The sequence below is a fragment of the Lodderomyces beijingensis genome (genome assembly GCF_963989305.1).
Source record: "Lodderomyces beijingensis strain CBS 14171 genome assembly, chromosome: 4".
In the NCBI taxonomy this organism is placed as follows: domain Eukaryota; kingdom Fungi; phylum Ascomycota; class Pichiomycetes; order Serinales; family Debaryomycetaceae; genus Lodderomyces; species Lodderomyces beijingensis.
This window is the reverse complement of record NC_089973.1, coordinates 1432424-1456154: the sequence shown is the minus strand read 5'-3', so window position 1 is coordinate 1456154 and position 23731 is coordinate 1432424. Positions and strand designations below refer to the sequence as shown.

Genomic DNA, 23731 nt, shown 5'->3' with positions numbered 1-23731 from the left:
GCATGCTGAAGAAAAAAAGAACCATTTTTAGTCTAGACTAATTGCTAAACTCTTTTTTAGATGAACTCGAGAGGAGGAGCACTTACGAAGAGATCTTCGTAAATCTTTTCGTTGTTTCAGAAGAGGGGGACCACTTACGGTTGATGCAACATGGAGCCGTGCATTCAACATGATACTAATCCTTCTTTTTCTTCGTGGAAGATCATGAAGGCTTTTACAAGAGGTTGGTATTTCCATTTGAGGTCAAGATTTTTCAAAAAGGACGCCACGAGGCGAGCCGTTGGAGACCGTTATCTGGCTCATGTGGCGGGGTGTCAGTCAGGGACTGCCGAAAGCTGTCATTTACTTTCTTTTTTCTACAACCCTCAATTTCTTCCACGAAACAGGTTGGTTGTTTATTTTCCCCACACGAACTCACCTGCCCAAGGAAAAAAAGAACCACAGATGACGACCCCGAAATTGTTATGGAGTCCCCACGGTCGTAACTGGTTTAGTCGCACTAAAAAACAATCCCCACTATCTTTAGCCAGCTACAAAACAAAACATTCTAGAAAGGTCACCCTTGGTCTATTTCTCTGTCTTCCCACTTCACCCCGTTGAACTATTATTCATTTTTCGTATTATTCTACATTTCAAGAAGAAGGCGAAATAAGGTTTTTATCATTTTTAAGGGTTCTCCGTTTCTTTCTTAATTCTATTTTTCTGTTTCCTTTTTTTTTTTTTTCTTTTTTGTTTTGCAGCCCTTGAATTCTATTTAAACTACATCGCCTATTGCCCCTCATTCCCTTTTCAGGGTTTTTGTCAATGCCAATGCAACATGGTATCGGAAATATGATCATCAGTAGAAGAACGTTAGAAAGTCGCTAACTCCGCCCTATGGAGATGTAAACGGTGCTCGATAATGAACGCAGACTTGATTTGCTTTTTTCGCTCCTTCGATCGCTCGAATCAGAAACTTGAAATTCAGGTTCAATTGAGAGATAAGCTTTCCATAAAAAACAGCAAACGCAAGAAGATGGTGGAAATGGGCAAAGGAGCGCGGATATTACTCTAGATGATGACGATACACCGATCCATCTCTTATTTGAAAACTGGGTTGCTTTTAGATTGTGTTGTTGAAAACTAAAATGGGTCGCATCTTGCCTTGGAACTATAATGGGCGGTTGCGGAGTTGAACGTAAACGTTTGTGGACATGGCATGATTTTACCAAGACTTGAGGGGAGGGGGGTCATGGGTCCCCAACAAAACACAAGAGCAAGTTTTCAGGCGAAATTGGGGAGATGTGGCAGTTGGGCAAATACTGGCTACTTGGAAGTATGATCTAGTTTTGAGATTAGACTGCTTATATTTTCGTATATGATCAAGCATTTCTAGAGCACCACGACGATGAACAGCATTGATCTTCTTTTCAAAGTAAACTACCTTTGTCTTTCGATAATTCGAAAAAACCCCACAATTGATCGTCAAACAGGTAATTTTCACTGGAGTGTCCTCTTCTGGGGAAGGGGTTGTTTGGTCAGAAATCTTCTCTTGTTGCAAAAAAATAATGTTCCTGACACAAAGCCAAAACGCGTAAGAAGGACCGCATTTGGATTCCACAAATTACTCCATCCTAAACCTTCTATTTTTTATATTCCTTTTCTTATTTTGCATCTATCCCGAGAAAAAACACTCTTTAGTCGAACAATCTAATCGACAAATGTAACCACTTAAGTGTGACCCTGCTGAGTAAGTCCAAAGGTGCCATGATACCAGTACTGCCCAAACTGCTCAAGACTACGATGCCAGCGACTTCAGGAACTCTTTCTTTGACTATCTTGCTCGTAATATGGAAAAGAACTGAGATTTCTGGATCCATAGAACTTATGCCCTCTGTTTTTGTATTGACTGTGTTTAGATGTTTGCAATGAAAGGTTTAAGCCTGTCAAAACATTGAAAGCTTAGTGGAAGTCGACTCAAGAATCGGGAAAAACCCCCCTCGCGCTAGGGAGGCCAGTTCATCGCCCCCCTTGATGAAAATGAGAACAGCCGATTTCTTTTTTTTTTTTTTCTTTTTTTCTACTCACCAGTCGGAAACAGCTCCCAACTTGGACACAAGCTTGGTCCGATTCAGGGCAGTGGTTCTTTTTGTTCTTTTCTTCATACCCTCTATCTAGAAGGATATTGACGGTATTTTTTCATAACCACTCTAATTGCTTTTTTTTTCTTAGAAATTGCTTTTTCTCTACGCCGTATGATTAAAAATCTCTATGGGGGTAATCACTTACCAAAGCCCCTAATGGAACCTCTTTGCAGCTCAAAAAAAAAAAATAAACGGCAGACAAATACACACTCGACCAAGCCTTTGACATTGAGATGTCAAATCAACTCTTCAAGAGTTGAAAACGAGTATTTAAAAAGAAGACCTCCCCGAAGCCTGGAAACACTTCAAATTTGTTTTCTTTCCTTTCCTATCCCTCCTCCTCCTCCTCTTGACTTTCACCTATCAAAAACCCCCTTAGAGCTACCAACTTCTACCCCCCAACACCTCAGAAAGAAAAAAAATCAAAATCTGAAGAGTTTTTAGAAAATGTTGCCAAAGTTGAAAGAGTTCTTTATACTCTGGTTTTTCCTCATTCTATCAGTATGGGGTTTGGAAGTTACAGAAAACAGGGTCGATAGAGGTACGATTGATGTCAATGTTGGCAATATCAATATCCATTCCGGAGCTTATTGGTCTATAATCAATAATGCTGTCACTGCTTTTGTCTCGAGTGTAAATGTGCAGCCAAACGCTGGACTTTACATCTCCAGTACGTCGTCGTTGATTGCTTTACAAATTACAATGTTGGGGGTCTTGAACTCGATCGAGAATGACGGGGTGATTTCTTTCAACTCGCTCGCCTCCTTAACTGCTTCCACTTACAATCTTGTTGGTGCATCATTCACCAATAACGGTGAAATGTACTTGGCCGCGTCAGGTGTTGTGCCGAGTGTGATGAGCATCACCGCTGCGAATTGGCAAAATAACGGATTATTGGTCTTTTATCAAAACCAAAGAACCTCAGGTGTTGTGAATCTCGGCACGCCTCTCGTTGGACCAGTCAACAACAATGGTCAGATTTGTTTACATAATCAAGTTTACCAACAACTTACTGCCATTGCTGGTACTGGTTGTTGGACAGCTAGTCAGGACTCGTCGATTTACATTTCCAATGCAGCTTTGTCGGTATCAACAGGTCAAACTTTCTACTTGGCCGACTCGGGATCGTCAATGATTGTTCAAGCCGTGTCTACTCCGCAAACTTTCACAGTTAAAAACTTTGGTCGTCAAGCAAATGGAGTTTCAAATAAAATCGGCTTGACCTTGCCACTTCTTTCCACTTTGTTGCCAGCTTTCTCGTACAACTCAAATACAGGTATTCTTACTTTGAGAGCAGGAGGACTTTTGGCTCAAAATTTCAATATCGGTACCGGTTATAACTCGGCCTTGTTTCAAATTGTCACCGATAGCGGATTAGGTTTACCTTCAACTGTGGGCGGTTCAGTGCAATATAATGGCCCTGTACCAAGTCCTGGTTTACCTGCAGCATGTAGAGCCTGTAAAGGACCACCAGCAATCCCTGGAACTGAACCAACTCAATTCACCACCACCATTACTAGAACAACAAATGGTTCTCCACTTACTGAAACTGGTGTCGTTGATATAACCACTGATTCAAACGGTTCCTTTTATACCAGCACCACCATTTTCACCACTGCTGCTGTGCAGACTCAGTACACCACTACCTGGACCGCTACCAACGAGGATGGATCTGAAAAGACAGAGTCTGGAGTAGTGAGCCAATCTGGTCAATCGTTGACTACAGTCACCACATTCCCACAACCTGTTCAAACTCAATACACCACCACCTGGACAGCTACTAACGAGGATGGATCTGAGAAGACCGAATCTGGTATTGTTTCACAGTCAGGAGAATCGTTGACCACTGTCACCACATTCCCTCAACCTGTTCAAACTCAGTACACCACTACTTGGACAGCTACCAACGAGGATGGATCTGAAAAGACCGAATCTGGAGTAGTGAGCCAATCTGGTGAGTCATTGACCACTGTCACCACATTCCCTCAACCAGTGCAGACTCAGTACACCACTACTTGGACAGCTACCAACGAGGATGGATCTGAGAAGACCGAATCTGGTATTGTTTCACAGTCTGGGGAGTCATTGACCACTGTCACCACATTCCCTCAACCTGCTCAAACTCAGTACACCACTACTTGGACAGCTACCAACGAGGATGGATCTGAAAAGACCGAATCTGGAGTAGTGAGCCAATCTGGTGAGTCATTGACCACTGTCACCACATTCCCTCAACCAGTGCAGACTCAGTACACCACTACTTGGACAGCTACCAACGAGGATGGATCTGAGAAGACCGAATCTGGAGTAGTGAGCCAATCTGGTGAGTCATTGACCACTGTCACCACATTCCCTCAACCAGTGCAGACTCAGTACACCACTACTTGGACAGCTACCAACGAGGATGGATCTGAGAAGACCGAATCTGGTATTGTTTCACAGTCAGGAGAATCGTTGACCACTGTCACCACATTCCCTCAACCTGTTCAAACTCAATACACCACTACTTGGACCGCTACTAACGAGGATGGATCTGAAAAGACCGAATCTGGAGTAGTGAGCCAATCTGGTGAGTCATTGACCACTGTCACCACATTCCCTCAACCAGTGCAGACTCAGTACACCACTACTTGGACAGCTACCAACGAGGATGGATCTGAGAAGACCGAATCTGGTATTGTTTCACAGTCTGGGGAGTCATTGACCACTGTCACCACATTCCCTCAACCTGCTCAAACTCAGTACACCACTACTTGGACAGCTACCAACGAGGATGGATCTGAGAAGACCGAATCTGGTATTGTTTCACAGTCTGGTGAGTCATTGACCACTGTCACCACATTCCCTCAACCTGTTCAAACTCAGTACACCACTACTTGGACCGCTACTAACGAGGATGGATCTGAAAAGACCGAATCTGGAGTAGTGAGCCAATCTGGTCAATCGTTGACTACAGTCACCACATTCCCACAACCTGTTCAAACTCAATACACCACCACCTGGACAGCTACCAACGAGGATGGATCTGAGAAGACCGAATCTGGTATTGTTTCACAGTCAGGAGAATCGTTGACCACTGTCACCACATTCCCTCAACCTGTTCAAACTCAATACACCACTACTTGGACCGCTACTAACGAGGATGGATCTGAAAAGACCGAATCTGGAGTAGTGAGCCAATCTGGTGAGTCATTGACCACTGTCACCACATTCCCTCAACCTGTTCAAACTCAGTACACCACTACTTGGACCGCTACTAACGAGGATGGATCTGAAAAGACCGAATCTGGAGTAGTGAGCCAATCTGGTCAATCGTTGACTACAGTCACCACATTCCCACAACCTGTTCAAACTCAATACACCACCACCTGGACAGCTACCAACGAGGATGGATCTGAGAAGACCGAATCTGGTATTGTTTCACAGTCAGGAGAATCGTTGACCACTGTCACCACATTCCCTCAACCTGTTCAAACTCAATACACCACTACTTGGACCGCTACTAACGAGGATGGATCTGAAAAGACCGAATCTGGAGTAGTGAGCCAATCTGGTGAGTCATTGACCACTGTCACCACATTCCCTCAACCAGTGCAGACTCAGTACACCACTACTTGGACCGCTACTAACGAGGATGGATCTGAAAAGACCGAATCTGGTATTGTATCACAGTCTGGTGAGTCATTGACCACTGTCACCACATTCCCTCAACCTGTTCAAACTCAATACACCACCACCTGGACAGCTACCAACGAGGATGGATCTGAGAAGACCGAATCTGGTATTGTTTCACAGTCAGGAGAATCGTTGACCACTGTCACCACATTCCCTCAACCTGCTCAAACTCAGTACACCACCACCTGGACAGCTACCAACGAGGATGGATCTGAGAAGACCGAATCTGGTATTGTTTCACAGTCTGGTGAGTCATTGACCACTGTCACCACATTCCCTCAACCTGCTCAAACTCAGTACACCACTACTTGGACAGCTACCAACGAGGATGGATCTGAGAAGACCGAATCTGGTATTGTTTCACAGTCTGGGGAGTCATTGACCACTGTCACCACATTCCCTCAACCTGCTCAAACTCAGTACACCACTACTTGGACAGCTACCAACGAGGATGGATCTGAGAAGACCGAATCTGGTATTGTTTCACAGTCTGGGGAGTCATTGACCACTGTCACCACATTCCCTCAACCTGCTCAAACTCAGTACACCACTACTTGGACAGCTACCAACGAGGATGGATCTGAGAAGACCGAATCTGGTATTGTTTCACAGTCTGGGGAGTCATTGACCACTGTCACCACATTCCCTCAACCTGCTCAAACTCAGTACACCACTACCTGGACCGCTACCAACGAGGATGGATCTGAGAAGACCGAATCTGGTATTGTTTCACAGTCTGGAGAATCTTTGACCACTGTCACTACTTTCCCAAATACAATAGCAGCTTCGCCTTACACAACTACTTGGACTGCGACAAATTCCGAAGGATCCGTTATCACTGAATCAGGTATAGTTTCACAATCTGGCGAATCATTGACCACCATCTCCACTTTCCCAGCTGCTTCTCTGGAAGGCGGTTCAATTTACACTACCACCTGGACCACCACCAATGCTGATGGATCTGTTGCCACTCAGTCTGGCATTGTATCCCAATCTGGCGAGTCATTGACCACCATCTCCACTTTCCCAGCTGAGACCGCATCTACTGACGCCACTTCGACAGAGGAAGGCTCAATCTACACTACCACCTGGACCACCACCAATGCTGATGGATCTGTTGCCACTCAGTGTGGCATTGTATCCCAATCTGGCGAATCATTGACCACCATCTCCACTTTCCCAGCTGCTTCTCTGGAAGGCGGCTCAATCTACACTACTACCTGGACCACCACCAATGCTGATGGATCTGTTGCCACTCAGTCTGGCATTGTATCCCAATCTGGCGAATCATTGACCACCATCTCCACTTTCCCAGCTGCTTCTCTGGAAGGCGGCTCAATCTACACTACTACCTGGACCACCACCAATGCTGATGGATCTGTTGCCACTCAGTCTGGCATTGTATCCCAATCTGGCGAGTCATTGACCACCATCTCCACTTTCCCAGCTGAGACCGCATCTACTGACGCCACTTCGACAGAGGAAGGCTCAATCTACACTACTACCTGGACCACCACCAATGCTGATGGATCTGTTGCCACTCAGTCTGGCATTGTATCCCAATCTGGCGAGTCATTGACCACCATCTCCACTTTCCCAGCTGAGACCGCATCTACTGACGCCACTTCGACAGAGGAAGGCTCAATCTACACTACCACCTGGACCACCACCAATGCTGATGGATCTGTTGCCACTCAGTCTGGCATTGTATCCCAATCTGGCGAATCATTGACCACCATCTCCACTTTCCCAGCTGCTTCTCTGGAAGGCGGCTCAATCTACACTACTACCTGGACCACCACCGATGCTGATGGATCTGCTGCCACTCAGTCTGGCATTGTATCCCAATCTGGCGAATCATTGACCACCATCTCCACTTTCCCAGCTGCTTCTCTGGAAGGCGGCTCAATCTACACTACTACCTGGACCACCACCAATGCTGATGGATCTGTTGCCACTCAGTCTGGCATTGTATCCCAATCTGGCGAGTCATTGACCACCATCTCCACTTTCCCAGCTGAGACCGCATCTACTGACGCCACTTCGACAGAGGAAGGCTCAATCTACACTACCACCTGGACCACCACCAATGCTGATGGATCTGTTGCCACTCAGTCTGGCATTGTGTCCCAATCTGGCGAGTCATTGACCACCATCTCCACTTTCCCAGCTGAGACCGCATCTACTGACGCCACTTCGACAGAGGAAGGCTCAATCTACACTACCACCTGGACCACCACCGATGCTGATGGATCTGCTGCCACTAAGTCTGGCATTGTATCCCAATCTGGCGAATCATTGACCACCATCTCCACTTTCCCAGCTGCTTCTCTGGAAGGCGGCTCAATCTACACTACTACCTGGACCACCACCAATGCTGATGGATCTGTTGCCACTCAGTCTGGCATTGTATCCCAATCTGGCGAATCATTGACCACCATCTCCACTTTCCCAGCTGCTTCTCTGGAAGGCGGCTCAATCTACACTACTACCTGGACCACCACCAATGCTGATGGATCTGTTGCCACTCAGTCTGGCATTGTATCCCAATCTGGCGAGTCATTGACCACCATCTCCACTTTCCCAGCTGAGACCGCATCTACTGACGCCACTTCGACAGAGGAAGGCTCAATCTACACTACCACCTGGACCACCACCAATGCTGATGGATCTGTTGCCACTCAGTCTGGCATTGTATCCCAATCTGGCGAATCATTGACCACCATCTCCACTTTCCCAGCTGCTTCTCTGGAAGGCGGCTCAATCTACACTACTACCTGGACCACCACCGATGCTGATGGATCTGCTGCCACTCAGTCTGGCATTGTATCCCAATCTGGCGAATCATTGACCACCATCTCCACTTTCCCAGCTGCTTCTCTGGAAGGCGGCTCAATCTACACTACTACCTGGACCACCACCAATGCTGATGGATCTGTTGCCACTCAGTCTGGCATTGTATCCCAATCTGGCGAGTCATTGACCACCATCTCCACTTTCCCAGCTGAGACCGCATCTACTGACGCCACTTCGACAGAGGAAGGCTCAATCTACACTACCACCTGGACCACCACCAATGCTGATGGATCTGTTGCCACTCAGTCTGGCATTGTGTCCCAATCTGGCGAGTCATTGACCACCATCTCCACTTTCCCAGCTGAGACCGCATCTACTGACGCCACTTCGACAGAGGAAGGCTCAATCTACACTACCACCTGGACCACCACCGATGCTGATGGATCTGCTGCCACTAAGTCTGGCATTGTATCCCAATCTGGCGAATCATTGACCACCATCTCCACTTTCCCAGCTGCTTCTCTGGAAGGCGGCTCAATCTACACTACTACCTGGACCACCACCAATGCTGATGGATCTGTTGCCACTCAGTCTGGCATTGTATCCCAATCTGGCGAATCATTGACCACCATCTCCACTTTCCCAGCTGCTTCTCTGGAAGGCGGCTCAATCTACACTACTACCTGGACCACCACCAATGCTGATGGATCTGTTGCCACTCAGTCTGGCATTGTATCCCAATCTGGCGAGTCATTGACCACCATCTCCACTTTCCCAGCTGAGACCGCATCTACTGACGCCACTTCGACAGAGGAAGGCTCAATCTACACTACCACCTGGACCACCACCAATGCTGATGGATCTGTTGCCACTCAGTCTGGCATTGTATCCCAATCTGGCGAGTCATTGACCACCATCTCCACTTTCCCAGCTGAGACCGCATCTACTGACGCCACTTCGACAGAGGAAGGCTCAATCTACACTACCACCTGGACCACCACCGATGCTGATGGATCTGCTGCCACTAAGTCTGGCATTGTATCCCAATCTGGCGAATCATTGACCACCATCTCCACTTTCCCAGCTGCTGAATCTTCTCTTGATCCTGTTATTTGCAGAAGAGATGAGACTGATTGTATTCCAGCTTCAGAGACGTTTAAGTCTAGCTTATCGTCAACCGATAGCTCGGACAATACACCTCAAACCTCTTCTGTTGTCGCTTCCACAGGAGGTGGAGTTTCAGACAACGTGTTCACTTCTGATGCTCCAACTACTGTTGATGGAGGCAAAGCTTACACTACCACATGTACCACCACCAACTCCGAAGGTGTTGTTGAAACGCAGTCAGGAATTGTATCACAATCGGAAGGCTCGTTAGTCACCATTTCCACGTTTGGTCCAACTGCTGTTGATGGAGGCAAAGCTTACACTACCACATGGGCCGCCACCAACTCCGAAGGTGTTGTTGAAACGCAGTCAGGAATTGTATCGCAATCGGAAGACTCGTTAGTCACCATTTCCACGTTTGGTCCAACTGCTGTTGATGGAGGCAAAGCTTACACTACCACATGGGCCGCCACCAACTCCGAAGGTGTTGTTGAAACGCAGTCAGGAATTGTATCGCAATCGGAAGACTCGTTAGTCACCATTTCCACGTTTGGTCCAACTGCTGTTGATGGAGGCAAAGCTTACACTACCACATGGACCGCCACCAACTCCGAAGGTGTTGTTGAAACGCAGTCAGGAATTGTATCGCAATCGGAAGACTCGTTAGTCACCATTTCCACGTTTGGTCCAACTGCTGTTGATGGAGGCAAAGCTTACACTACCACATGGACCGCCACCAACTCCGAAGGTGTTGTTGAAACGCAGTCAGGAATTGTATCGCAATCGGAAGACTCGTTAGTCACCATTTCCACGTTTGGTCCAACTGCTGTTGATGGAGGCAAAGCTTACACTACCACATGGACCGCCACCAACTCCGAAGGTGTTGTTGAAACGCAGTCAGGAATTGTATCGCAATCGGAAGACTCGTTAGTCACCATTTCCACGTTTGGTCCAACTACTGGATCAATTGCTCATCACGAAACCGCAACGGAGATTGAGGTGTCCAAGGAAACCCAGACAGCTGTGGATGGCGGAGAAAATCATCAGACAGTCAGTGCAGATAAACCAGCTAGCGTCGATCAAGGAGAAGCTGCCACTCAGGCTTATGCAATCTCAGAGGGTGGAAACACATTGAGCACTTCTTTCATAAAGACGCTGACTACTGCTACTCCAAGTGGTGAAGAAAGATTCGAGCTGGTTCTGGCTGAGACCCATGTGCAATTTACTGGATCCACTGTGGAATCAGAAAGCCTGGCTAGGACATCAACTCCAAGTTCATCTACTTTTGTCAACGTCGACACGCCAGCATCGGCAGTACCTTACGAGGGAAGTGGCTCTGCCGTCATTCCTTCATCACTTTTCGCCATAGTACTCGCCATCCTTTCCATTGCGTTTTAGAGGATGCAGATGAGCTCAGTTCAGCTTGGCTCAGCTCAGTTTAGTTCTATTCAGTTCAATTTTGAAAGTGGCACGGTGCTATCTTTGCATTGTAAAAAGATTTTCACTTAACCTATACTACTTTTTTTTTATCATCAATCGTCAACTTCATTTTCGTTCATTCCTTTACAGGGGTTATATATTTACTAGATTTGCTTTAATTTACATTTACTGTTTCATTTTCTTGATCTTTTCTACTTCTCAAACCCTGCTGGTAGATTATTTTACCCAAAAGATCAGTCACGTGCGCGCGCCGCACCGCAATTTCTTTTTGTTGAAAACATTGTTGCAGATATTGCACATGTGCACGTGATGAAGTATCAGCCTTCATCTTTAATTTACTAGGTTTTTCACCACGAGCTTCAAATGGAAATGAGTCCAAAAGTTATCAGTTCCTGGACAGCTTTCTTGAGATAAAGTGCTCAGTAGTGGTGAAAGAGAAAAAATGGCACCTCACGCTTTGATCCAAGAACCAGTGAAGCTGGAGTCGGTTAGCGTCAACACCGGCGTTTCTTCGATTGTCACTTCAAACCCGTTTGGATTAACCACAGACCCACGATCAGTGAGGGGGGCTTCTTACGTTTCGGCTACTACGATCATCAACCAGACGGTTTTTGCTATTGCTTCCAAGATTTTCAGTTACGAGAGTGTTGGTGCAGAAAATGTTCTTGATTCGTATATCCAGTTGTGGTTGCACAAGCAACATGCCAACGCTTTTGGCGTAGTGCCGTTTTTCAACAAGTTCCAAGTTAGATCTGGTGCTGCCAATGCAATCTTGGGATATTTCAAGAAAAACGGAACTAACGGACAAGTTGTGTCTGCCATTTTGGGAGCTAGCGGTATCGACTACATGAGAAATGCCTTGTCAGATCAAAGGGCTCCATTGGCTTTGAATGTTTCCGCTCTTGACTTTGACGATTCGGTTTTGGTCCCCAATTACGGCCGTGCCTTGAATGTGGCTCGTGACTTGAACTTTCCAGTCTTTACCCCAGTTGAATCCGGGGTGGAAACGCAACATCTTGCAATTTTGAACCATTTTTTGGCTTTTATTACCGGGCAGCCCTCGGTGTTTTTGTTTGATGGCGTTGACTCTGCCAAGACTTTTAGGAGATTTGCCAACTTGTTGTCCGTTGAAGAAGTTGGTAATGTGTACCAGGAGTTGTTGGACTCTGCGAGCGCCAGTGGCGACATCACCGTGGATGCCGCGTTTGCATTGTTGAACAAGGTTACTGGAAAACTGTACTCTCAGTTTGAATACAATGGCGCAGAAGATGCAAAGACTGTTTTTGTCGTTTATGGAACCAGCCTTGTTGAAGAATGGAGCAATGTTGTTCCAAAAGAAGATATTGGGTTGATCAAAGTCAGAGCTCCAATACCTTTTAATCAGGAAAAGTTTTTGAGTTTGATTCCAAAGAGTACAAACAAGTTGGTTATCGTCAATGCCAACGAGAGGTTAGGTGCTGATATCACCGCCTCTGTGTTTTTGAGTGACTGGGCAAACTCGTTTGCTATTGAAAACTTTAAATATCCGCTTGACTTTGACTGGACTCCCATCACCATTACCAAGGTGTTGGCACAGTATGTTGACGTTGATGCTGAGAAAATCTTGACTGCACCTCCTGCCAAAGATGAAATTATCACCGCAAACACTTCTCCAGAAGGTAAATACTTGTTCTGGAGCAGGGACAACTTTATGTTGGTGGAGACAGCAGATAAATTGGCATTGTCGTTGTCATTGGATGATTCAAAGAATGTGCTGGTGAGAAACAAGTATGACAACTCCAAATCAGGAGGTGTTTTCCAGTCACAAATTGTTTCGACTTCTTCCAACTCAGCTGGTGCAGTTGACGCTGCAGATGTTGTTGTTATTGACGACTTGTCACTTTTAGACTCCTACGACATATTGGCAACTGCTAAACCAGGCAGCACCATCATTTACGTCAATTCGAAACTGCAAATCGATGTTGAGAAACTCCCTGTTGAGTTTAGAAAGGCATTGGCTTTGAACCAGAACAAGTTGGTTGCAGTTGACTTCACCACTGTTGATGCGTTGGATGAAGCCAACAACGCCACCAAGGGCTTGACGGCTGAGCTTTTGTTGCAGTTGGCATTTTGGAGGCTGGCTTTTCCTGAACTCGGTGGATTCATTGTCAATAAGTTGTTGCAAGCTAATGGAGGATCGTTTGAGCTCTTGGCCACCGTGTTGGACAATTTCATCAAAGCTGCTGATTTGAAGAATTCCATTGTTAACATTAAGGTACTTCCAGAATGGGCCGAGTTGGACGAACAGACCACCGAAGCAGTTGAGGGCGAAACCAAGGAAGATGATGTCAAGAATGGCGATGCCAAAGGAAAAGGCAAAAACCAAGAGAAAGAAGACAAAGTTAGTGGCGCTGAGGAGAAAGCTCCACTTCCGTTCTTTGTCGCAGAAAACTCCTTATTTGCCAATCCTAGAATTCTGACTGAGCAAAGTGAAGAAGTGAAATCATCTGCACACAAGAATATTGCCCAAAGACTTGTTTTCTCCGAGGCGTTTGGTGTTTCAAAAGATTTACGTCCCGATTTGCCAGTCAAGAACTTCATTGTTAAGGTTCAAGAAAACAAGAGATTGACTCCAACCGAATACTCGAGAAATATTTTCCATATTGAATTCGACACCACCGGTACTGGTTTGAAATATGAAATTGGTGAAGCTTTGGGTATCCATGGAAGAAACAATTCGCAAGAAGTTGAAAAATTCCTTGAATTTTACAACGTTGATGGCGATTCGCTCGTTGAAATCACCAATAAGGAAAACGCCAAACTTTTGGAAATAAGGTCGGCACGGCAAATATTGAGCGAGTCGATTGACTTTTTGGGTAAACCTCCAAAGAGGTTCTATGAATCATTGGCTGATTTTGCAACTGATGCCAAGGAAAAGGAACATTTGCAGAAATTAGCCGGTGCTGAAGGTGCCGAGGAATTGAAAAAGAGACAAGAAGTCAGCTTTGATAGTTATTTTGACATTTTGGAAGAATTCAAGTCAGCTAGACCTCAATTTGCCGATTTGGTTCGAATCATTGCTCCGTTGAAGAGAAGAGAGTACTCCATTGCATCATCACAAAAGATCCACCCTAATGCCGTTCATCTTCTTGTTGTTGTCGTTGATTGGGTTGACCCCAAGGGCAGATTAAGATACGGCCATTGCTCCAAGTACTTGTCGGATTTGAAAATTGGGGATGAGCTCGTCGTCAGTGTCAAACCATCAGTTATGAAGTTGCCACCCTTGTCCACCCAGCCCATTGTCATGTCCGGGTTAGGAACTGGTTTAGCTCCATTCAAGGCTTTCATTGAAGAGAAGATCTGGCAGTTGGAACAAGGTATGGAGATTGGTGATATATATTTGTACATGGGTTCGAGACATAAGAAGGAAGAATATCTTTATGGTGAATTATGGGAAGCCTATAAAGAGCATGGCTTGTTGACCCACATTGGCGCTGCTTTCTCCAGAGATCAACCGCAAAAGATTTACATCCAAGATAGAATCAGAGAAACCATTGAGGATTTGACCGATGCCATTGTTGACAAAAAGGGTTCCTTCTACTTGTGTGGTCCCACTTGGCCTGTGCCTGACATCACTGCATGTTTGGAGGATATTGTTTCCAACGGCGCCAAGCGTGCTGGAGAAACTATCAAGGATGTTGCCAAGGTTGTTGAAGATATGAAGGAAGACGGAAGGTATATTTTAGAGGTGTATTGAGAATATAGACGTTTTTGTAGATTGCCTGGAACCTATTATTCTATTTTTTTTTTCTAGTTTCGGCCTTATATATTTATGCTTGTTTGACGACTCTTTTTTAAAGCATTTGCTTAGCTCGTAGAAGCCTCCTTAGCTTTTACCGTCGAATTTCATCGAATGTTGAAAAACCTGTCTACAATTTACACCAGCTATCTAAGAAAACGTATCAAGATGGGTGCAAAATATCAAATGTGCGGGCCTTTGCTACCACCAAGTGTCTTAAGCTCTGGTTTAGCGCGGTTGAGTTTTTTCTACTTTTAACCCAATACTGGCAATTTGCATACCACCCGCTCTCATGGACGTCATTTCTTTTGACTACCAACCTCAGTTGCTCATTACTTTTGCTTACCTAGTGCTAATCTCGGGTGTACTAATAGTCAAGCTCATTACGCCGCTAAACAGGTTGTTGGAGTATGGAAAAAACACTCAACTAGTGGCCAATGCATCCTCCGCACCAACAACGCCACTCGTGAGTGTCATAGCCGACAAATTGGTGGTGCCAAAGCTGTGGTTTACGCATTTCTACATTTGCCTCTTTACGCTATCAACTGCCTCGTACTTCCGCGCCTGTCATGACAAGTTGGTCCCAGGGGAATCGGCAAGTTACAAGAATGCCCTGATAATTCAAGGGCTACTCGTGTTGCAAGGGGGTCGAAGGATGGCCGAAAGTTTTTTGGTGACGAAATTTTCGCCAACTTCAAAGATGAACTTCAGCCACTACGCCGTTGGGTTGTCGCATTACGTGTTGATCGCTATGGCCACCTACTTTGGAGTCAATGAGTTTTGCGCCACGAGCGCAACATTCACCATCATGGACTACCTTTTGATGGCAATGTTTGGTGCGTCGTCGTACCAGCAGTTTAGCGTCCACTACCACTTGGCAAACTTGCACAAATACTCATTGCCCCTGTTCCAAACTGTCGCTTCGCCTCACTATATGTGGGAAGTGGCTCTCTATTCTGTGCTTTTGATCTTCAGCGTCAAGGATGGAGTTACACCGATGACTTGGTCTTTTCTAGCTGCTTGGGTCTTTGTCGTGGTGAATTTGTCCATCACTTCCATCGAAACTTACAAGTACTACAAGAGCAAATACCCAGATGAGTTTAGATTGAAATGGGCCATCATCCCCGGTATCTTGTAAAACATACAACTAGAAGAGGATGTAACCCGTAAACCAAAAGATAGCACTCGCGCTTCATCGCCACACACGTAGTTCTCTCATTTGAGGCTGAGGGGATCTCTCTACAAGCAACAAGAGGACCTCATCAGTGGCTGATGCTACTCAAGGCTTATTCTACAATCTCGCAAAAGACAGAATGCCCCATAACAGTGTACCTCGAGCCAAGCTCGTCTTCCATAGTGCAAGGCTGTCCGGGAATACCGAGAAGTATCCCCAGGATTGAAACCGTGGCGCACATTAGATCGATCAATGGCTTGCCGTTCCCGCTCAGGTCTGTGTCGCTCTACTTGATAATGCGCCAGAAAGTTGTGGTGCCTACTAAATTTGGAACCAATGAGCCGTTTAAGGAGTTGAAAGTGTATGAAGAGCCGTTGGCGTTCAAACCGGCTCGAGACGTTTCGCAGAGTCTCTTGGGGCTAACGCTCCCCATCTTGATTCCAATCCCGCGGGATGTCACTCCATCAGCGTCGCTGGCGACATTTGGAGCCACCACGGTCCACTACTTGATGGTGAAAGTGGCAATCGGCGATAGCAGTGCCACGGTGCCGCTGTCGTATGTTGAAAGTTTCCCCGTGGTCATCAAGTGTTACGATACTTTGCCGTTGTATCGACAGTTCAACGAGCCGGTGCTCAATTCGTCAAAGAGTCCCGATAATCAAATCATTGCCGATGTCATGATCCCAACCACGTCGATTGGTCCTGGCGATAAGTTGAATTTGAACTGCAAACTCATGACGAACTCGGCCAGTAATAAAGTCAAACGACACATTACATTGAAACAAATCACTTTCCAGGTGAAGGAGTATTTGGAATGTTTTGATGGCGGGCTACCGCCTTTGAGAGAAAACAAGCTTTACACCACGACTTTAACGTCGCCATACGAACTCAGCACACAGGGCATGGACCACAAGTTTTCCCTTGATTTTCCTCGACTGAATGATTATTTACGCATCTACCAGATGGACGAGCCAACTATCATCGAGCAAGAAGTGTCCCAAGATCACGCCACCTCCATTATAGAGTCCACCACAATCTCATCAAGCAAGCCCTCGGATAAATTGGGGGAAGGGTTGCCAATAACCCATAATCAAAGTTTCACCCTCCAAGGGCATTTCTACTCTATCAAGTTTGAAGTGATTTTGAAAATCAGATTCTCCAAGGCTAAAGATTTTGATATAAGACTCCCAATAACCGTTTGCCCTTTTGATCGCAGTTCTAGTGAATATTTGTTGAAATGGATCATGCATGAGTGCGAAGTTGCCAAAGCTCGCTTCGGTAAACAGTTTATCGATGAGTTTTTTGCAGCTAAAAAATATAGTGATGTTTGCTTGTTAATGAATCGATATCGATCGCCGCCTGTTGTTTATCGATATTGCAAAGAAGACTGGGAAAAGTTGGGTTATGATCCAGCCAGCTTTAACGATCCAAAGTCAGCACATATATCGCTGTACATAGACTAGCTACAATTTTTATCGCTGACGACAAGTGTCTACCAGAGGAGCTCAAAAGTTGCGATACCTGTAAAGCCCCCGATTAACTTACATTGACTGCATTTGAATACCTTGAGCTGGATGCATGTAGATCTTGAGGGCATTGTTGTATTTGGTTGTGTCAATGGACTTGTTTCTCCGTCCACGTGACTTTTCTTTTCAAATCTGTTCACGTGACTTAGCAGCATTTTGAAGGGTTGAACAGACAGGCCGTCCTCCCCACACACACTCTATCAACAACCAAACCACAGAAGAGAAGACAGTTATAAAAGCCATATCCCAGGGCCTAACTATGAGCCATTTTCCAGAGTATGCTCCAACCGCGGCAACATCATTCACAGTGTCAACCAACTCGGCGCAATATAACCGAGAAGTAACGAAATCATCGCTAATAAAATCAACATTGCACAAGTCAACTTACGACTCACTCGCTGAAATATGCTCGATCATATCTCTGCTAGAGATGTTTGAGAATGCATTCATCAAGGACTTTGTTACCGACCGAGAAAAGTTTACTTCGACTACGTATCGACTAATTTCGCAATACCAAATCATAATCAAGACATTTGATCAACCTAAAATCAACTTGCTACAATCTGTGCTACTACCGGACTTGAAACTGGACATGTCCAACTTCTTGGAGTTGTTAATGGCGAAGTTTGGATTGAATTGCCCTCAAGCCATGGCTAGACTAAAAAGTGGTGTACCGTCCACAGTTGAGCGTGCTAGTGAAATTCAACTTGAAAGTGGGAGTGCAAATGGAAATGAAAGCGGGAATGGAAACAGTAACAACAACAACAACAACAACGCAAGCGCAAATGCAAGATTAATTGCTGAGATTACTGGTAATTTCATCACTCTAATGGATGCTGTCAAGTTGAACTATCGAGCTAGAGACCAATTGCATCCGCTATTGTCTGATCTCGTGGTAAACTTGAATGAATTTAGTGAAAATATCGAGTTCCAAGGCAAGTCGAAGTTGGTCAATTGGCTAATCAAGATTAACAACTTGGAGAAAGAGTTGGGACAGGAAGATGCCGATACATTCTTGGATGATTTGGACTTGGCTTACAAAGGGTTCTATTCATCATTGGACAAACAATGATTGACTTATACTATTGACTCTATTTGTTCCGCATAACCCAATACATTCTTGATGATGGATTCGTTATCAACATTAAGTTCTTCCTCGGGCTTGCTAAAGTAGATGACTCCATTCTCGAATCGCCAGTTCTTCAACTCCAACGAGTTTTTCAAAGTTTGTTCAAACGTGGCATCGCTCATCTCTTGCGGTAAATACAAGAGATTCTTGCAATTTGAGATGGGGATTTCCGCGTACGAGATTTGCAAACTTTTGGCGATTTCCAATCTCAAAGCGTGAATCAACGTGTCGACAAAATGAGTAAACTCCTTACATGGCAAGTTTTTCTCCTCCTTTAACAATTTCCAAATCTTGATGTAGTTGCCCTCCATCAAGTTACTTTCCAAATCAACGGGGAAGCTCAAGTACTTGTCCTGCTCGACATCAAACTGCTGTGAATTGTAAATAGACTCCAATTCTACATGGAATTTCGAACTCAAGCCCTGGCTCAATAGATATAGCAAGTACAACGAGATAATCTTTGTTGCATCGGTATTCACGTGAGCTTTCTTCAAATTGTGCAACTTACCATTTGTGTAAAAAGGTTTCAACTGAGCAAAATAGTTTTCAAAGCTCGAGTAGTCATTCTGGAGCAAGGATGACAATGCCCCAATTTCCAAGATTCTTTGCGTTATTCTTATATCGTTTATTTGGTCGCTGGTTTGGGTGTTTGATGCTAATGGTAGTAGTAAATTATGCTTGACCAATTCTAGTTTTATGGGCATCAACAATTGCTGGCATTTGCCATAGTCTTCTTTTTCAAACAGATGATATATTTCAGCAGTTAGCTTCTGTAATGACATTGTGTGTGTGTCTATATTGTAGTGGTATCAGTGGTTTTGGTGGTGGTTGTTGCCACTAAGTTTTTGGCGTTGGTTGTGCTGAAGAAAAAAGGAAGGTCGTGTGCGAGGGCCATCTTGATAATTTTCAGTACAAGTCCAGCTCAGCTCAGCTCAGCTTGGTTCAGATACTTTGAACTACAACATCTCCAAGCTACAAACCACGTAGAAGGACCCAGGAAATACGCCGGTTTCAATTGAAAAGTGGGGCACTAGGGAAAAGGAAAAAAAAAATTTGAAAAAAGATGAAGTTTATAACAACCAATTTCGTGAAATGCGCAGTTAAATCATGCCAATCGTCGCTAGACTCATTCCCTTTGCAGTATGAAGAGTGTCAGCTAGTGCAAGAAGAACAGGAGTTTAAGCCGGAGTTCGTGGTGCACATGTTGGGTAAACTAGAATGGGATGCCGTGTTATCGGTTGCTAAGGATTTGGGCAATGAGTCGCTTCCGCCTACAAAGCCCGAAGGGTTGGATCCTATCATGGAAGATGACTTGGCTGTCTTGAAAGAGCTACATACCTTGTTGATTGAGACCCAGCTTGTTGAAGGCAAAATGACGTGCAGGAACTGCAAACACGTATATTTCATCAAGAACTCGATACCGAATTTCTTGTTGCCTCCACATCTTGCTAACTAGTTTTCGGGTGGTGTTTTGGTGTTTCGGTGTTTTGGTGTTTTGGTGTTTTGGTGGAAAGTTACGGTGCCAGTGCATATCATGGTTTCCAGCCTGAGACGTTGGTTGTAAAAGGACGAGCCCGCAGGCAAAGTTGGTCTCCATCCAGCACAGCTCCGAGACAAGCTAGTCCCCGCACTCCATATACCCAGGCCGTGCACTTCTCCTTGGAAGCGAGTCCCCTGGCAAGGCTTCACCGGCTGGGTAACTTTAGCACTCTCTATAGCTTTTATTATCTACCTATTTTAATTTTGACAGCAGCGGCGGTGGTCGCCATGGGTGGCTTGCTATGCGTTGAACTACAAAAAGTCATGTTTTCTCGATTAGAACAAGACTCCGAGCATAGCATGACCTCCCATACGACAGTATGGCCCGTTAGATGCCAATAAGGCGAGCCTTGTATACCCATATACATGCTGGATCGGGATGGTTGGTTGCTTTCCCCCAGCCATGGAGTGGTGGAGAGCACGCTGGTGGGTCGGACGCTACCAAGTTTCTTCGCTCGCGAATTGTACAGCGGACTCACAATTTCTTCCAGTTGCATTTTCTGCCACCACCTTCACCACCAAGAGGGATAAGGAGTACAACAAGAAGGTCCAATCAGCCACCCACACCCTTCCTTTTGCTTCTCAAGACAAACCTATACCAACCGATAAGGAGATACCCCTCGACGGCACTATTTATTTAGTACTTGGCGGAAGAGGAGACCCCCCCCCCCCCAATCAAAAGAAAACGAGTCAGCCTATAGGTGTGCACGTTGTAGGAAGGCTTTTTCTCCCCACGACTTAGATCTGCCCTGTTACTCCACACATATACCTGCATTGCACCAAAGAATAGTTTGGTTGTTTGGAGCAAAGATTGGCTTTTTTTGTTTTTTTTTTAAGTTTGTAGGATTTTGCATTGGTTGAAACTAAAGAGTTGGAAAAACTTCGACACAAGAAAGGGGGAATGGTGAACATATCACTTTTCAGCAACTTCAGTTCGAGTTCCAACAGCAACAATGACTTGGAAGCGGCATCTAACCAAACGGGGAGCCCCTTGTCGCCGGCGTTGAGAAACGACCGGGACAGCTCGACGTCAAGCCCCGAGCTCAAACCGGTCTCGCGAACGCTGTCGCGAAATCGAACCAGATCAATATCCATAACGCGACTCTTGTTTGCAAACAAGGACGCTGACAGCATCAGACAGGAGCACGTGTTTGAGCCGACCAACCAGGGCTCGCCGCCTTCGACGTCGTCTGCTACAAACTCGGATAGCAACGGAGTGCGCAAGTTCAAGAGCATGTTCCGACTACCGTCGGGCTCGGCCGAGGAACGCATGGGAAGAATGAGGTCCACGTCGTCTCCGCAGAGATCACCAGTCAAACCGAAAAATCCAGAGTTGAAACGCGCCATTCCGAGCATAGTAACAACACTGTCGCCTCACTCGGAGTCGCACGACTTGGCCGAGGACTCGAGCCCCGTTGTTCGTTCTAACCCGTATTTCCACCACCAGGGTCTCCCGCCCCATTTGCAAGTTGCCCTGCCACCACAGCCAAAGTATTTAAACACAAACAAGTCCGAGATTACGGTTTCGTTGAGACATAATGATTCCGTTTACTCGTTGAACGAAAATGGAGTATTGAAACCTCCAAAAACAAACTTTGGCCAGTTGTCCTCGGGAGAGGAGTCCGACGAAGAAAGGTCTTTTCCGAAAACCCCAAAGCTTGGACCTGTGTCTGGAACTGGAACTGGAACTGGAACTGGAGCTGGACATGCACAAGGAAATGGACAGGGAACTGGACTTGGGATCGGACATCAACAGGGAAGTGGAACTGCAACTGCAACTGGACCTGGACCTGTACATGGGTCTGCACACGGGCACGGCTTACTGGATCAAGAACTTGGAGAAGATTTGCTGCAGAAACCTTCGCATTTGGAAAATGTGACGCCTCCGCCGTCTCCATTCCAAAGAGCTTTGCGTCGAGTTGCCTCGGCTCCATTGGTGCACAAGTTGGTTGTAAATGAACGCAACGAGGCTGCTGCTCAGCGCGAGTTGGACGAATCTTTCGACTTGAACAAGCATATTGGTGAGGTCAAAATTACTGGCAGGCCCAGAACTTTGACCCAAGATCGAACCTATTCGCATTCTGCAACTAAAGTGGTTACTGTCCAAGTGGGGCCAGATAGCTTTGAAAAAATCCGTTTACTTGGTAAAGGCGATGTGGGAAAAGTTTATCTTGTAAGGGAAAAGCAATCCAATAGACTCTACGCGATGAAGATTTTGAGCAAAAGGGAAATGATTGAAAGAAACAAGATCAAGAGGGCATTGGCAGAGCAGGAGATTTTGGCGACATCAAACCATCCATTCATTGTCACCTTGTACCATTCGTTCCAGTCAAGAGATTTCTTGTACCTTTGTATGGAGTATTGCATGGGAGGCGAGTTTTTCCGCGCACTTCAAACTAGAGAATCAAAGACAATTTCCGAAAATGACGCCAAATTCTATGCTGCTGAAGTCACTGCTGCATTGGAATACCTCCATCTCATGGGATTTATCTACCGAGACTTGAAACCGGAAAACATATTATTGCATGAGTCGGGCCACATTATGTTGAGTGATTTTGACTTGTCGAAGCAGAGCGAGAGAGCCAAAAATCCAGAAATCACATTTGCCAAAAATGGGATGCATTTATCTTCAGGAACCAGCTCTCCCCACCATGGGCCTTCGATTGATACAAAAGCTTGCATTGATGGATTCAGAACCAATTCCTTTGTTGGAACCGAAGAATATATTGCCCCCGAAGTCATCAGAGGCAAGGGACACACCAGTGCCGTGGACTGGTGGACATTGGGGATTTTCATCTATGAAATGTTATTTGGCATCACCCCTTTTAAAGGACACGACCGCAAAAAGACATTTGCCAATGTGTTGAAAAGAGATGTGAAGTTCCCCGATACACAATACATTTCGTCTCTGTGCAAGAACTTGATCAAGAAATTGTTGATCAAAGAGGAAGAGAAACGACTCGGCTCAAAAACAGGAGCCTCTGAAATCAAGAACCATTCGTTTTTCAAAAACACCCAGTGGGCCTTGTTGCGTCATGAAAAGCCGCCGATGATACCCGTCTTGACGAAATCGTCATCTAAAAAGCGTGAGATTCAAAAACAGGTTGACGAAGACTCAGCGCCTTCAACCAAGGCTGCCGACGACGACAATACCACTACCTCCACCACAACCACAACAACCACCTCCCCTGGCAAAGATGTAGTTGAATCAGTTGACGATCCAAACGATCCATTTGCCAAATTCAATTCCGTAACTTTGCGTTATGGCGAAGATTTTGGTGATGCTGCGTTGGAATTGAATGCAACTACTTATAATGAAGATCGCAGCGATTATACCAATGTTGCTTACACCATGACCTCGGTTACCCCGTCGCATGTCAAGCAACGTGGTTTCCTAAAGCGATGATAAAATTTTATTTAAGAAACTTATATGTATACTAGATA

The 23731-nt window shown here is 45.6% G+C and overlaps 8 protein-coding genes across 8 annotated transcripts; 7 read left to right on the top strand and 1 right to left on the bottom strand. All coding sequences in view use genetic code 12, as the record gives it.

Annotated features, from left to right (window-relative positions):
* Positions 1–2570: 2570 nt before the first annotated feature.
* Positions 2571–11099, top strand: LODBEIA_P36420 (uncharacterized protein; the record flags this gene model as incomplete). Its single annotated transcript, XM_066973775.1, has 1 exon — positions 2571–11099. One exon carries the CDS (start codon positions 2571–2573, stop codon positions 11097–11099), a length of 8529 nt encoding a protein of 2842 aa, XP_066830580.1.
* Positions 11100–11583: 484 nt separating this feature from the next.
* Positions 11584–14877, top strand: LODBEIA_P36410 (uncharacterized protein; the record flags this gene model as incomplete). The annotated part of the gene is made up of 1 exon (XM_066973774.1): positions 11584–14877. One exon carries the CDS (start codon positions 11584–11586, stop codon positions 14875–14877), a length of 3294 nt encoding a protein of 1097 aa, XP_066830579.1.
* Positions 14878–15211: 334 nt separating this feature from the next.
* On the top strand, positions 15212–16057 carry LODBEIA_P36400 (uncharacterized protein; the record flags this gene model as incomplete). The annotated part of the gene is made up of 1 exon (XM_066973773.1): positions 15212–16057. The coding sequence occupies one exon, from the start codon at positions 15212–15214 to the stop codon at positions 16055–16057; it is 846 nt and encodes a 281-aa protein (XP_066830578.1).
* Positions 16058–16191: 134 nt separating this feature from the next.
* LODBEIA_P36390 (uncharacterized protein) lies at positions 16192–17556 on the top strand (the record flags this gene model as incomplete). The annotated part of the gene is made up of 1 exon (XM_066973771.1): positions 16192–17556. The coding sequence occupies one exon, from the start codon at positions 16192–16194 to the stop codon at positions 17554–17556; it is 1365 nt and encodes a 454-aa protein (XP_066830577.1).
* Positions 17557–17878: 322 nt separating this feature from the next.
* Positions 17879–18691, top strand: LODBEIA_P36380 (uncharacterized protein; the record flags this gene model as incomplete). Its single annotated transcript, XM_066973770.1, has 1 exon — positions 17879–18691. One exon carries the CDS (start codon positions 17879–17881, stop codon positions 18689–18691), a length of 813 nt encoding a protein of 270 aa, XP_066830576.1.
* Positions 18692–18696: 5 nt separating this feature from the next.
* LODBEIA_P36370 (uncharacterized protein) lies at positions 18697–19530 on the bottom strand (the record flags this gene model as incomplete). The annotated part of the gene is made up of 1 exon (XM_066973769.1): positions 18697–19530. The coding sequence occupies one exon, from the start codon at positions 19528–19530 to the stop codon at positions 18697–18699; it is 834 nt and encodes a 277-aa protein (XP_066830575.1).
* Positions 19531–19811: 281 nt separating this feature from the next.
* On the top strand, positions 19812–20204 carry LODBEIA_P36360 (uncharacterized protein; the record flags this gene model as incomplete). Its single annotated transcript, XM_066973768.1, has 1 exon — positions 19812–20204. The coding sequence occupies one exon, from the start codon at positions 19812–19814 to the stop codon at positions 20202–20204; it is 393 nt and encodes a 130-aa protein (XP_066830574.1).
* A 984-nt stretch (positions 20205–21188) lies between these two features.
* LODBEIA_P36350 (uncharacterized protein) lies at positions 21189–23693 on the top strand (the record flags this gene model as incomplete). Its single annotated transcript, XM_066973767.1, has 1 exon — positions 21189–23693. The coding sequence occupies one exon, from the start codon at positions 21189–21191 to the stop codon at positions 23691–23693; it is 2505 nt and encodes an 834-aa protein (XP_066830573.1).
* Positions 23694–23731: the final 38 nt, after the last annotated feature.